General features: G+C 41.6%; 1 protein-coding gene across 1 annotated transcript in view; it reads right to left on the bottom strand.

The window, feature by feature from the left end:
• Positions 1-244: 244 nt before the first annotated feature.
• Positions 245-15,458, bottom strand: part of TMEM135 (transmembrane protein 135) — a 173,158-nt gene continuing 157,944 nt past the window's right edge. The window contains exons 10-15 of the mRNA XM_081002220.1: positions 8,279-8,446; positions 6,283-6,346; positions 5,739-5,815; positions 4,053-4,151; positions 3,466-3,533; positions 245-2,131 (exon numbers count right to left, since the gene is read on the bottom strand). Of these exons, the coding sequence (XP_080858346.1) occupies positions 1,996-2,131; positions 3,466-3,533; positions 4,053-4,151; positions 5,739-5,815; positions 6,283-6,346; positions 8,279-8,446 (612 nt within the window). The 3' untranslated portion in view covers positions 245-1,995. The remainder of the gene's footprint in view (positions 2,132-3,465; positions 3,534-4,052; positions 4,152-5,738; positions 5,816-6,282; positions 6,347-8,278; positions 8,447-15,458) is intronic.

Here is a 15,458-nt window from a genome sequence, read left to right as displayed (position 1 = left end):
CATTCGGCAACAGTAGCGGTTCACTGTGTTAGTTAATCGTACTTCTCCCCTACCTCAAAGGGAAGCTATGGATTCATTTGGCAACCCTGATATAAAATTTAGTGCATGAGGAAAACCCAACAACATGTAACAAGTATGACCAGCACTCACTTAAAAGGCCAACGTGCAAGTTTATGTGCTAGAGCAGAAAATAAACGGAGGCAAATATATTGGTCCATTAAAAAAAATAAAAATCAAACAGCAATGGTAGCATAATACCTTTATTTGTTTTAACTAAAATTAAATAGTTCTTGACACAGTGAGTGTGCTTTTTGAGTTCACCAGAAAAATTTATTGGGAACGATGTTAAATTTTAAGAAGAAATAGGAAAAAAGAACTTGCTGGCTTTAAAAAAAAAAAAAAAGCCAAAGTCAAGAGTACCTAAAACTGCAGGCTTTTTAATCATATTTTTCTTCCAGTGTTGCACTTTATAACCAGCTTGAAGGAAAGTTTTCACAAACTCAAAATACTGCTTGCTCCCTGGGATGTTTTAAAGAGATATTATGCTACTGCTGTTCTTTGGAAATATAATTTCACTCTTATATTGGAAATTATTCTGTTAGGTAATTTTCATGTGGACAAATACACACACAGCTGGAAAAAACGACAACTCTGCGGCAATTAAAGAAGAATCTGAACAGTCTCTCTAATCTTTCTGATGTTTCTCGAAGCACAGACATTTCAGCTTCTGGCAAATCAGACGACTCTAAGTACAATGTCTTTTCCATCCAAAGGCTCCTTCACTGCAGCCCACACCCAACTGAATTGATCATAGAAATGGAATCTGGGCATCAAGGTTCCACAGGGATCAGACAGGGAAAGAGGGGCAGTGGATTTCGAGCAATGACCAGCTTGCCCTAAATTTAACATACTTGTAATATGGCTCTTGTATGTCGGCTACACTTTTTTTTAAAAAAAGAACAAAATCTGTAGAAGCAAACAGCATCAATGTTCTCAAAAAAAAAATTCAATCTGTTTTGCTTCACCTTTCAAACTTTGGGGTTTTGACTCCTTTGGAAGGCCACTGGATTACTGACATAGTATGGAAGCTTACAAAAATCAAGTCAATTCCATATTCAAGGGCACAATCATCTTCTTAAGTCTCTTGTATATAGGTTTTCAATTTTTTGCTCTTCAAACTATCTAGTATATCTTGTGAGGCTCAGCTCAAAACCTGAAGAACAATACTACATTCCATTCTGTGGTGGTCTTGTCCTTTCTAGTTATTCATACACGTATCTGAAGAACTACATTACTCAGGCCTAAATGCCCACTATATTTTTTTTTAATCTCTAGGCAGCTTTCGAGGTATGCAATTCGACTTAAGGGAAGAGGCGGGGGGTGGGGCTTTTTCAAAGCCAAAGCTGGATATAAACAGTACAGTCATAAATATGGTACATTGGCTCTTTAAACATTTTCCAGTAACAATGTTTTGTTTGTTTTTAACCATCTATCTGGAACAGAGAAAACATTCCCACTAAAATCTGACTTTCAAAATAAAATTTATAGAATTCTGACATTATATCTCCAATGTCCCTTTCATTTTCTAAATGTAAAAATATCGTTATTAAGTTATCTACCGGAATGAATTAAAATGAATTGTTTTCAAAATGGTGTTATTTTTATTTTAAGTACATTCACGTACTTTAACCCACCCAACCACCCCCGATCTTTTTTTGATATATTAATCCATTGATATATAATTCTGTCAAAAATCTACCAGGTTGCGTCAACCAGCCACAGTGATCCAAAGACACTTTCTACTAAGGGAGCGGCAGAATTAAAAGCCGCATCTCGCTACGGTGCTTTAGCAACGTTTTGATTGGTAAGATAACGCAACTCACTGAAACAATACTGAAGTGGAACACAAGCCCTCTTCGGTCTATTTGACTGTTAAAGTTAATTTAACTTCTCAGCACAAACATCAGCCAGACTTCGTCCCAGGCTAACGTCTCACTACCAAGATCGCTCAACGGGCCTCTCTGGTGGAGCCACTGTATGTCTTGGGTCAAGCGCAGGTACGAAGTCCTTGAAATTCATAGATGCTTCAGTACCAAATACATCCAAAACTTTCCTGTTCATGACAGCAAACCTGGAAAATACAAGGCGACAGTTGAGCACACTGCATCACTTGGGAGCATAAGGCAACTCTGATTCTGAATGAAACTCGGTTCCTGCAAAGCATTCGCTGCTGAAATAAGTCATGAAAACTCACGGAATTGCGGCTGCCTTTGTTTTATTGAAAACGGAGTCTGAAATTATGGATCTATGAAAGGAAACATGACCAAAACAAATCTATCTATATATCAATATATCTATCTGATAGGCCAAACTAAAAACTCCCCCATACTAGATACATGGGCCAGAAAGTAACTTTTATTTACTTTATAAAAGCTTTTGAGTGTTTACAAGAACTCCAATGTCTTAAATGGTTCAAATGAACTGCTTTAATGGACTAATCTCTGGTGGCCAGAGAACTTTTGGATATTGTCTCTTCTGAGGACTAACGTAGCAAAATCTTTTGCAGACTGAGAATATATTCACAACAACCCCTTTTCGAGTGGCTCATTACTCTGTCAGTTATAGCTTGCAATGTGGTGCACACTCATGTGTCTTGTGTCAAACGAATCCCTTTCTTTCTCCTCTTCTCCATTCTGTAGCTCCTCCTTCTAGCTAAAGGAAGTGTGGCAATATGATACCTTACCAAGTGTTAAGTCCAATGCATTAACAATTACAGTGTTCCTGGGTAGCTTGAGATTTCTCCTTCCCTGTTTGCCTTCTTCTCTTTTTATTTATCTCCATTTTTAACTTATGTCTGTGTTCAGATAAGCTACCCACCCTGTCCCTTCCTTTTAATTTAAAACTTGGGGCATTGCACGCAAACTGCATTCTACCCTAATCACTGCAAATCAAAGAGTGAAGCCTGTCAGATATGACACGATTTTCAATTGATTGCTTTAGCGTTATGGTGTATTTGTGTAAGTAGTTGACTGTTTTTTAAAAAAGAAGTCAGAATGGAAATTATCTTCCAGAAGCGCCAATGCAGATGGCCCTTTTAAGTTAGAATAAAGACACAACCACAGATATGTATGCATGTTTACACTCCACATATCACAGGATCTGTGATGGTGTGCAAATGCAAATATCCATTCTTAATCCTGAATTAAGAAACATTGTTGGTAATAGACATGGAAATGAAACATTGAGATACAAGCAGAAACCAGGGAAATTCAAAGGGAATGGTGCTTTCCTGACCACAACTATCCTATATTTTTAATATACAGCCAGTAAGATACTTTGGGGTGGTTCTTCTTTCTGATGGCCTCGTTTAGCAGACTATCGATCTTTCTCCCAAGAAAGAGTACCAAACTTCTCACAGAACTGCAATCTGCAACTGCTCTATTAAAATCACTGCTGGTTACTTACCTTCCCCTTGTTAGCCGTAATAGAAATTTCCAATATGAAGGTCTCAAGTTTTGAACTTCCATCACGGCCTACAACAACAAAATCTGAATTTAACCATATTCTTATTATTCTTATTTCAATTTATATACCACCCTTTATCAAAAGATCCCAGGGTAGTGTACAACACTAAGAACACATTTTACGGAGCATCCATAATAAAAAAAATGTAATAAAGACATAATAAAAAACATAACAGCGTAAACAGACAGCGTAATAATAAAATAATCAGAAGAACAGTCCCACCAGCCACAGCTTTAACGTCACACAAAGGAAGGGATGGGTTCAAGTCCAATGGCTGCTCAAGTCAGCAGACAGCTGCTGCTACATGTTCCGGGAACACACACTCTTCCCCTGAAAGCCTCAGCAAGTCTTCTCGTCTAACAGCATAAAAAGCTCTGGCAATCTTGCTATTGGGAAACACAGGAAAGAGGCTACCAACCTTTGTACGCAGGGTCAAACTGTCTCCTTGCTTCTAAATATTTTTACTCAATTGTGATTTATAGATTTAGACACATCAAGCAGCTTCCAACTAAAGATTGAACACTTACTGCCTGGAAGCAGATGGCTGTGGACACAGCGTAGATGATACTGTCGGCATGGGGAAAATAAGGGACCTTTCCGGCTTCGATGCCTTTGAAATACATGGCCTGTTAAATGAAAGAAACACAGAGCAAAGTATTCTTACAAAGGCAAGAGATGTAGTGGAGCCGAGAGTGGCCACTGCTTCCACTTTATGCCTTCCTGCTCCAAGAATGCCAGGTGTCGAAGGAAGAAAGGACCAATTTCTGCGAGGCAAAGTGGGAAACTGAAGAAGGAAGGAGAAGGGAGGAGCTAAGACGGTAGCTTCCTGTTTGAAGTCTTTATTTCATTTTTTTTGCAAACTTGCAGTGCTGCCTATTGACCGCCAGGTGGCGCCAGACCTAAATACCAATTTGGCCTAAGTTTTTACAGAGTCTCCAGAATGCTGGGGAAAATGTCCAAATTCTGTGACAAGGAAACATGTATTGTAGACTACCTAAATGTTTTTGCGTAGCTTACAATGCATCTCTTTCTAGCATGGAACTGAGTGAGGAAGAGGGGAACCGTACTAAGACGACACGATCAGTTGCAGCAGGAGTGGGAATAAACTCCAGGAATGATATGGGGCAGTACTTACATGTTTGCAGTTTTGCTACTTATTGTATTTTTCCGTGTATAAGACTATGTTTTCCCCCAATTTTTTTAAGTTTAAAATTGGGGGTTATCTTATACATGGAATGTTTAAAATATTTATTTCTTAATTTGGGGCTCAAAAAATAGGGGTCATCTTATACATGGGGGTGTCTTATAGACAGAAAAATACAGGTATTTCTAGTGTAAACAGCTGCCTAACATCATATTGCATTTGAGGATATTTTACATCCAAGCAATATAACTACCTCCTATATAGTGTTGGTGCTTCTTTCTTTCTTTCTTAGAGCAGTAACTAATCAGCGCTCTAAAAGCTACTTGAAATGGCATGCTCTTTCGAAGCATTTTTGGTTTTCCTTTTAATGGAGGCTTATTTTTATCTGCACCGTTTCTCCTCCTAAGCAACATGTCCCTCTTTGGTCGGCTAGTTTTTGGCCGCCATGACGTGGCAATTCATGCAGAGATTCTGCTTTCACCAGCGTCCTAGTGCCCTGGAGTAAACTCCGGAGAGAATAAGCAGCCGCTGTGTGGTGCAATATTACACAGCAAGTCTGGAACCAGTAGACCTCATCATTTAGTGAAGTGAAAAGATACAAAAGGGAAAAGCCAACAGATGCATGAAATGCTATCCTTCCAAGCTGATTCCTGGTGTTATTTCGATCGGAGCTGCTTTTCCTCAAGGGAAAAATTAACATGTGGAAGCAACCTTTTAGCTTAAAATACAAGATATACCAGCTCAGCAACAAAGCAAGCATACAAACATCATTGCACTCAGGTTGCTGTTCTCAAAGAAGCATCCTGCAACTGCTGGTCTGTGCCTTTTCCATTATTATTATTATTATTATTATTATTATTATTATTATTATGTTGCTATGTGGGGTATCCTTGTTCTGTTGCCCATCCACACAGAGCTCCGCCTTCCTAAAACGAAAATATGCAGGTCAGATGTGGGTGTAACAGACCCACTGGCTCCAAACCGCTACGAAGGAGTAGATGTGCTCAGAATTTTCTTCCTCCCGATTGTTTTACACACACACACACAAACAAAGCCGCAATACACTTACCTCTACTAGTTTGGAAGCCAGGTACATAGAGATAGTAGTACTTTTGTAGAACATCATTGACATTCCTGCCAAGGATCCTGGATGAACAAGAAACAAATCAGTCACATTTTTTACCGTGTGCTACATGAAATTCTGTAGCAACAATGATCCAAATAAGGGATAACACAGCTTAGGAGTCCAGCAGGATCAGACCAGAGACCAACACAGTCCACAATCAAAATTCACACAGTGGCCAGGAAGATGAGTTTGGATGCCCAAAGGCAGGGCTAAGGGGTTTTTTCTTTGCTGACAGAAGCTGGACGTATTGCAAACATTCTGTCCCTGACATTGTTCATGGCCAATTCTTACAACATCTCGGGAACTGAGCTGATCTCCAACAGAGGTTTCCTCACTGCTCCCTTCCCAAAATTGACAAAACCGTATGAAAGAAGGAAGCAGAGGGCTCAGGTTCCAAACCAGCATCTCTCTAGCGGGTAGGCAAATACATGGAAAGTTCTAGCCCTGGGCAAGTGGGCCACTGCCTTGGAGAAACATGGAGGTATACCTGCAATAAGTGCATGCAGTTCATCATCCAGATTCCGTACCCAGCGCAGGAAGCAGCTTGTACCCTGTGTTTTGAGGATAATCACATCAATCTTGTTAGAGGTATAATCTAGTAACAAAGCACTCAATTATGTCTTAAAAATTTAATCAAGTCAACTTAAACCCTCTGATTACGGCTCTGGCTCTTGATGAACACTTAGTAGCTGCTCAGCATGATGATTTATAAAGTAATCTCAACATGGTATTTGGAGATAGACTAGAAGGTCATTCTGAAACAAGGACAAAGCCTCAGCCCAATCTGAAATTGTTCATATATACACAGCCTCTTTGTTTTTCAAAATATCATTTCCTTCCCTTCTATACGTTTCACCCAAACTGCTCCTCACCTGAGTCAATATACTACTTGGCTGCTTGAAAACTGCCAATAGGAAGGAATTGCTTCCAGACATTCGGCACATTATTTGGAATGGGGTGGTAAGAATTCTGGAGTGTACTGCTTCGGGGAGGGGGTTCATATTAATGCTAGTGGAAAAAGCTCTCTGCATGTAGTAAACTGGTGCTTCAGCGAAAGAGACTCCCCTCTCAGATGTGCTAGCTTCATATACGCAGGGAGCTAATTACATGGGAGAGCATTAAAAAGTAAGAAATCCCCTGCCTTCCAATCTACAGACTTGAAGAGTACAATTCAGAATTCTGCCACCAGCACTTTTAGGGTCCTAGAAGGTATACAAGAGAGCCTAGAGGAAAAGGCTTTCTAGAGGAAAAGTTCCGAAGTGCATTCTATTGGCAAAACCTATTTGGTGTTTCGCAACTTTCTGACTAGTTGCAGGACCTTAGCCAGACCTAGCAGAGTACACGCAGAATCCACGGAAGTGATTGGCAACTTGGCTGCAGACAGGATAGACAAAGCAGGAACCAGGAACTTGTAGTTAGGTGTTTATTATATACAGTGGACTATTTACAGGAACAGAACACGGATCTCATGCTAGCTCTCTCTGACATGACTCACAACTCCTACACTTACTGACACACTGAACCACTGAACTCACGAACTCACTTGGTAGGCCATTAATTATCACTCCCTTAAGAGAGCTTGACCAATCAGGGAGCGGTCTCCATGTCTCTGTTATCACCAGGCAGACTTACTCCTTCAGATTGCCTTCTGGCTGTCTGCCAAACCTTAAGTGACTCTGTGTGAGTAGCTGCACGTACACAGTTTCCCAACACATTGGCCTTAGAAAGAGTGAGCATACTGGTAAACCTGAAAGTTTGCTTGGCTATAGCGTCATTTATATATAGCCTCGAGTGGTGTGGTTGCTCTCAGAGAGTCTAGTGGGTTGATCAAGAGTAGAACGATGCGATCTGCCATAATAAAATGAGTAGAATATTAGTATAGAACCTGGAGCAGTGTAGGAGAAATCATGAAGGCAGAAACCACACCACTCCAAGCAGTAGGTGAATGGTGCTGTGTTGCACTAATAAATGAAGATTTCTCTCTGTCTTGCAAACAAGATATGTGCCACGCCTTTCAGACTCCCAGTTCACTGACGCATTCTAAAACTGCTCATCACATTGACTCCCTCACCTCTTTTCAAGCTAAGCTTGTTTCCTTTTTGTTTGTTTTTTCCCCTTTTAAGTTACAAAACAATGTCGCCCAGCAGTGATTACAAAATTCCTCCATGGTCAAGGAAACAGAAATCAAGGGGATTCTCCCCACTTGCGACCAAACGAGCCAATATTCTACTAACACTCAATAAAAATGCTCCCCATTTAGTAAAAAACACAGCCACCCCCCACAATTCAACTTGCTGATTAGCGCCCTTAATGCAATTTATTTCTTAAAGAAATAAGATGGTCCGCATGTGTCTGTGGTGGGTTATGTGGCTCAGTCCCTAGAATGATACAGATGCTCGTTAAATATTTCTGCTGCTGCAAAGGAGCAACTTTAGGATAATTAAATTCCAACTTTTTAACTTTTCAGCACTTTAGAAACTTACTTTGTATATACTGACAAATGACCCCAGAAAAGCCCCGAGCTGGAAATTTTCTTTGTTGTAGAGGAGCGAGAGCAGCCGGGAAGGTTTTGTAAACAGATGCCGGAATGCTGACGGGATCCGAAGGCAACACTGGATCAAGTAACCAACGCTAAACATCCTAATGAAGCCCTAGAGAAGATATTAAGAACGTGACATTTAGAGAGAGGGAGGCAGAGCAAATGAAAGAAAAACAGCCGTGTCAGGAACTTCACAGATAAATCTCACTTATAAAACAAAACCTTGGGAAGGTATGCTGTGCAAACATTCGCAGAAACATAACCTTGGAACTTACAATCAAAAGGTCCATCTAGTTTCTTCCTTTTTTTCCATTCCCAAGGGTTTTAGAGTGTAAAATTTCTCCCTATGGGTAGTATTCAAAGTTGTGCTCAGAGTAGACCCATTAGAAGTAAGGAACCCAACATGGCCATGTTCATTAATTTCAGTGGGTCTACTCTGAGTGAAATTTAACTGAATACCAACCATAGCTTATTACATTTTTACCCAACCCTTCATCCAAGGAGCTTGGGGGTCACCTTCATTTTCATATAAACCCTGTAGGGAAGGCTAGGCTGAGGGATGGTAAACGGCGAAAGTCATGGGTTCAACCCCCAAACGGGGCCACCTGAATATTCCTGCCCCGCTGGGGGTTGGACTAGATGACCCTCACGGCCCCTTCCAACTCTACAATTCAATGATTCCGTATCTGAAGGGCACCCAGTGACCTCTGTGGCTGCATCTACCCTGTGCCAGACCAACAAATCAATCATTATGCCCCACTGGCTCTCTGTAGACATTCAACCACCTGCTCCAGGAGGACTGAGCCTGATTCTCTGCCCAACCCAAAATTCTCTGTGTCGAGTGGGCCCTTAGACCAAGGGTAGACCACCCACTCCTTTGTGCATTCCCTTTGGTGTAACATGGCAGCTGTTCGCATCTTGTGTCAGCCGATGGCCCTTGAAAAACTGACAACAACCATAACAACGCAGGGCAAGAAATAGAGAATTACTTTTCCAACGTCGTAGTGGCAGTAGGAGCATCGGAGGCCTGGAGGCCTGCTGGGGAAGTGGGCGGGGACTTATTAACATTTCTGATTTTCCAGTGCTACCTGCATCTGCAATAAACATGAGCAACAGTTCAGTGAAGAAGGCAGGTGAGGGGCATAACACCTGCTTGTTCCAACAGCTATTTCCAGGCTAGGAGATTCAGCTGCAGAATGGGAGTCAGGACATCGGAGCTTTTTTTTCTAGAAAAATAGGTGCTCACCGTGAAGTTACAGTAAGTGCCACACTTTTTAACAACAAAGAAGAGGTGCTGGTGCTGCGTACCTTTGAGCACTCCTTGGGAAAAAACAACACTGTGCCAGAGATCTATGGGAAAGGCAGGGGCAGGAACCTTTTTCAGAATGAGGGCCGCATGCTTATCTCGGCAACCTTTGTGGGGGGGGCACATGTCTCTAGTGGAGGGGGGGCAGAGGCAAAAGCAGGCGGAGCAATGCATGTTTTTTCCCCTTTGTGCAGTAGAATAGTTTTCTACCCACACCCCTTCTCTATCCTCAAACCAGGCAAGCAAGAGGCATTATCAGAGTTCAAAGACACATCCCAGCCATGCAAAAATGCTCAAGGAGAGAGGGAACTAAGGCTGGTGAGGGGCAGTGTTCAAAACTCCCTGGGTGCCAGGCGTGTCCTGCCACTGGTGCAGATCCAATTGCAACTACGTGGAGATTTCCGAGCGCCAGGTTGGCAGCTGACATCTCCTTTGAGTTAGCTGACTCGTGCAGAGCCACAGATGAGCGTCTTGTGCTCCTGTGCTGCCGCGTGACTCATGGACTCCTTGCTGGGCATCTTAGTCCTCCCATCATCACATCAAGCAAAGTAAGTGTAGGACTGAGTACAGATCTATTGCGCTGCAGCCTTTCCATAGGTCACCCTAACAGAACTCAGAGGCCACAGTTTAAAAATTTCCAGTTAATACCATTTCCATTGTGTGTGTGTTTCTCCTCCTTGCATACTGGGGCAAATGAACTGTTGTAAGAGTAGGCTAAAGTCAAGCAATGTAACTGAGATAATAGAATCATAGAATTTCAGCATTGGAAGGGACCACGAGGGTCATCTAGTCCAACCCCCTGGCAAACAGACATACTGTTGTGGTGCCAGCAGAGCCAGATTTAGGTTTGATGAGGCCCTAAGCTACTGAAGGTAATGGGGCCCTTTATATGTCCAGCTGTCCTTTGTCAACAACAAATTGTTGCTGTTTTTTGTGTTGAATATATGGTATATAGTACTTTATGGACCAAACAGGTATCTAAAGCCATTTGCACATAACCAAACATGTATTTTATCAAAGTAATTGTTGAACTTATCTTATATTTTGGAAATGTACATCCAGGTTTTTTTCCTTTAGATTTTTTTGGGGGGCCCAAGAGAGTGGAGCCCTAAGCAATAGCTTGTTTAGCTTATACATAAATCCAGCATCTCACCCATATACACCTTTGCCCTGCCCTGGTTAACTCTTCTTTGTTTTATTATTTTTGGAATATATTGTATGCCACATCGAAAACTTCAGTTAGTAGCTTGAGTCTGAATACTGCAAATGAATAAACACACATGTCTCCCTCCCTTCTTTTTTCACTTAATTTGAAGGCAGGTTCCCCATGAAAAGTTCAGGAATGTTAACTTAATGGAGAAAAGAAACATTCAGATGTGCAATATATTTATTTTTCTCCTTAAATTCATGCCAATGATACAGAAAAGGAAACAATGAGATGGGGAAAGCCTTATGCCTTGCACTCAAACATCTGGAAGACTGTGGGAACTCTGAAAACAAAGATCTTCCTGAAAACGCAAGCACTGGACAGCTATATTCAATCTCCAGCGTATTCAATTCCTGGGTTCTTTCAACAACCACTCTGCAAGGTGTCTTGCGAAGCATGCACTAAAGCAAAAGGAAATCCATGTACTGAACCGTTAAAGCTGCTCAGCCAATGTTAACAATATGTGGTTTGTTTCCATGTGCAGTCCAACTTCAGGGTGTATTAGTATAGACGCTAAGAACATGGGGGAAATCCTGCTGTATCAGACCAAGGCCCCATCTAGTCCGGCTTCTCAACAGCGGCCTGCCAGAAAGTTCTGCAAAGCCCACAGGCAAGAGCGGGAAGGTTGCTTGTCCTCAGCATCCAGAATTAAGAACACTCAAATGCCAACCATCATGGCAAATAGCAACTGAGAGTCACGCCCTCCATGGATTTGTCTATCCTCCCTTGTAAGGCACCACCACATATTAGGAGTGGATTCCCTGCGTTAATTACATGTTGAGTAATCTCTCCTAAATGTACTGCCAGTTAATTTTAGACCAGCCTCTGGGTGCAGTGGGAAGGCAGGACGAGGGCTAATAAATGAGTCTGAATCCTGGCAAGATAGAAGCTATGTGGGTGAATGGTTCTTGGATCCAGAAAGCAAGTCAGTTGCCTCCCCTGGATGGGGTTGCACTTTCCCGGAAGGAGCAGGTATACATTCTGGGTGTGCTCTGGGATCCAGCTCCATCACTGGAGGCATACTTATTTGAAAGCATTCCCACAGCAAAGTCTTCCAGCTGACACATTGGGGAGCAGGCTAACCCACAATGATACAATTGAGACAAGGGCTGCATCATAGCTCACCCTCCTCCCAAAGAAACTTGAACTTGAACCATCTGAGCACAATTTTAGTTGGGACCACTCTGTTTTGCAATAAACTGCAGCCATCCAGGTTGAGAGCTTGTAAATGGGGGCTGAAACACAACAAAATCAATTTTATTGTGTTCGATATTGTGCCAATAGCTATAATTCTAATTCATGCATCAAAGATTTCACAGGTGCAGAAAGTCTACTGTGAGATATAAAAGAGCAGAGTAATTTTAACCAACTTTTATGGCCCGATATGCCCTCTCTGCTAAGGATTACTTTGTGAAACAGGTTTTCGAAAAATGATTAAAGGCTTCAAAGACCTCTTCCACGTATACTCTTGCAAATATCACCACGCAGATGAATTCTGTTCAACAGACATATTTTAAAAAACCTGACTCCATTTCTCACACTGAAACTCAGTACTAGGTAAATATTCAAAACAGAGGAAACAAATCAGATTGCTGAAGGTGCAACACATTCATAAATGAGGCTGGGGTGACTTACTGCTTAATCGTTTTATTGGCTAATTTTCTCCTATGTATCTGCTCCCCTAGCCAACCTATAAACTCATGGCACTTTCAGTACAGGTTGTAGTCATAACAATGATGATATCAGCATGGATCATGAGATCTAAACATTGCCTGTTTCTTATTTAGCACCAACTTTTCTACATGTATGGTTTGTCTTTTTCTCTTTCTTCCAAGGTTTATCCCTTGTTCCCTTTCTTAACTTTTACAAAACAGGCTCTTGCAATACTCCATTTGTTCCACAAACTAAGCTTCCATACAGATTAATTGTATGTCACCTTACCAGTGGTTTGGTACAGGGATAAGGTTACCTCTAAGTGCCACAGTGGTTACTAAACCAGTCCGGAGAATGCTCACAGCTTGTCCCGTGAATTATTCTCACCACGGGGATCAACATCCCCTTAGTACAATTCCCACCCACCTCTTCCTGCAAAACTTACTTTGTGCGTTGGAGCCATTACGTAAAAGTGCCCTTGCCTCCAACCATTGTTTGCCATTATTATCATTGTTATTGTTATTCTTTGGAGGGAGAAGGAAATTTGCTACATCTTTGCCCTTGTTCACACGGCAAATTCAGCGTAAACAGAGATGGGTCAGTGGGAAACTTGTGATGGAACTTCTGTTTCCTATCACAAAAGGAACACACAGACCAGCCCTCCATCTTCTTTGAGGCTCTCTATAAACATTCAAAGTTACTTGCACACCAGTAAAATGTCAAGAGGGAAGCAAAGATAAACCTCTGTATCAGAGGAAGCCCTTCAGAGGTTTTGGGTTACAGCTGCCATCACACCTGACCATTGGCCATGCTGGCTTGGGCTGGAAGGCACCACAATGACTACCCCTGCTCTATATTCATTTTTTAATTATTATTCCCTGAGTGAACATCCCACTTCTCTAGACTAGGCTCTTGAAATGTCTAATGTGCAATAACTGGCTGTGTCGGCTGTTGTTCCAAGACTGATGAATATTAAGTATTGGCCACTTTTTGAATTAGGAGAATTTATTTGTTAAGTGCATTTTGTCCAGGGAAGACATATGGACATAGGAGGAGCCCTGAAAGAGCAGAGCAAAGGTCTATCTAGTTCATTAACAGTGACCAATCAGAGGCCTATGGAGAGCCCTCAAGCTGGAATTAACCACAACTGCACTATCTCTACTTTTCCTGTGGCCGATTGTGCCCACTTTGTGGGAAAACCAGACAACAGCAATACACAAGCAGGTATGACGAAAGGAAGACAAGCTGTTTGGCAGGAAAGGAACGTCTAACAAATAGGTCAAGCCATTGGCAGCCATCCTTCCCAGACTTTGCGGGGAGGGGGGGAGCCACAACCCTTTCATAATGAAAATTACAAAAACACGTATGTTCTTTCTTAGAAGACAGCTCCTGCTGATTTTGTCCAGAGACATCCTTAGGAAAAGCTCAACAATACTGGTGGCTCCCTCAAAAACCTCAAAGCACATGCACCGAGCTCAGAAGAAATTATCAAAATAGCAGGATTTTGCTTCTGTTTAAGTGATATAAGTGATATAAAACATGATCACATGAAACCGAGGCCAAGCAACAATGTTCAAAAGTGTTCCACTTTAGTCTGGCCCGGCTTCTGTAATGTAAAACCAAGGAACTTCTACAACTTCGAAATCGAGCTGGACAAGCCTACGGAGCAGATTACAGAGGTTTCTCATCTACCGTCCCAGCTGCAAATCATAGGCTAAGCAGGAACCTAAGTATAGACAACATCAGGCATGGACAACATCAATGCTGGTATAACAATTAAAAGAAACCTGGCTAGGAGGAAAGGGGTATTTGTTTTCTAAAAGAAAGGAGGCACAAGTTGTCTTTAGGCTGGTTTCTCTATATTCCTTAACCAAGATCAAACAATTGACAGGATAATGACTTCACCAGCTACCAAAAGGGATGAGAAACTCGAGAGAAATCAGATGCAGTTTGCTGTATCACACGGAAAAGAAGGGCTATCCATAGAATCATAGAATCATAGAGTTGGAAGAGACCACAAGGGCCATCGAGTTCAACCCCCTACCAAGCAGGAAACACCATCAGAGCACTCCTGACATATGGTTGCTGTATCACACGGAAAAGAAGGGCTATCCAGTTTCCACTTTACCTGGAAACTTGAATCCTGCACCAGCAAACTACCATTCAAGTTAATAGGTAGTTCATCTAAACAGATGAATGTCTGCTCAACTTGCTTGCTGAATATTTGGCACTGACTTCTTAGGAAACCGATGTCTACTACTTCTGTTACTACTAGCGAGGGAGGCTCCTTTCTATTTTAAATATATCATTTAAGAAGAAATCTCGTTGATATATTTATAGTGCTGATTGCTGTGTGAATATCATTTTACTGGCTCAGTGTATAAGAATTTTGGGTGCGATTAAATGGGCCAGTGAGCATTGATAGCTATGACGGCGGTCATTACTTGAAATATGCATGTACAGTGAAATTGAAACCAGCTAAGACTCTTCAAGTGGAAGACTTTTTGTCTTGTGCAGGGCTTGAGTCAATGCACAGATTTATAAGTAACTCAAACCATCAACAGCCTCTCTTATTGATTGTCTCCCCTGACAACCAAGAATGCTTAGTGAGTAATTAAAAAAAGAGATCAACCACTTACAGGTTTTTATGATCAAGCAGTATGCAAATGGTTAAATAACTAGAAATAAAAATCTGAAGGTAATCAGCTTTTCCCTATACAACTGGGAAACAACAGAATTAAGTTTAAATCACCACCACCCAGGGAAAACTTTAGAAAGCAGAAATTACACTTTTAAAATTTATTTAAAATATGCGTTTGCCCATGCTGGCCCGAGTTGATTGGGATTTTATACTAACACATCTGAAGGGCAATAGAATGGGTAAGCTTGGTCTAAAACATGGTGTAAAACCAAGGTCTTTAGTGATGAGCTGACTAACCAGCCCATAAGGGACGTGGG

This window comes from Podarcis pityusensis, assembly GCF_964106645.2.
Source record: "Podarcis pityusensis genome assembly, chromosome: 4".
Taxonomy (NCBI): Eukaryota; Metazoa; Chordata; class Lepidosauria; order Squamata; family Lacertidae; genus Podarcis; species Podarcis pityusensis.
Note: the sequence above shows the minus strand (reverse complement) of the source record. Positions and strands in the feature narration are given on the sequence as shown.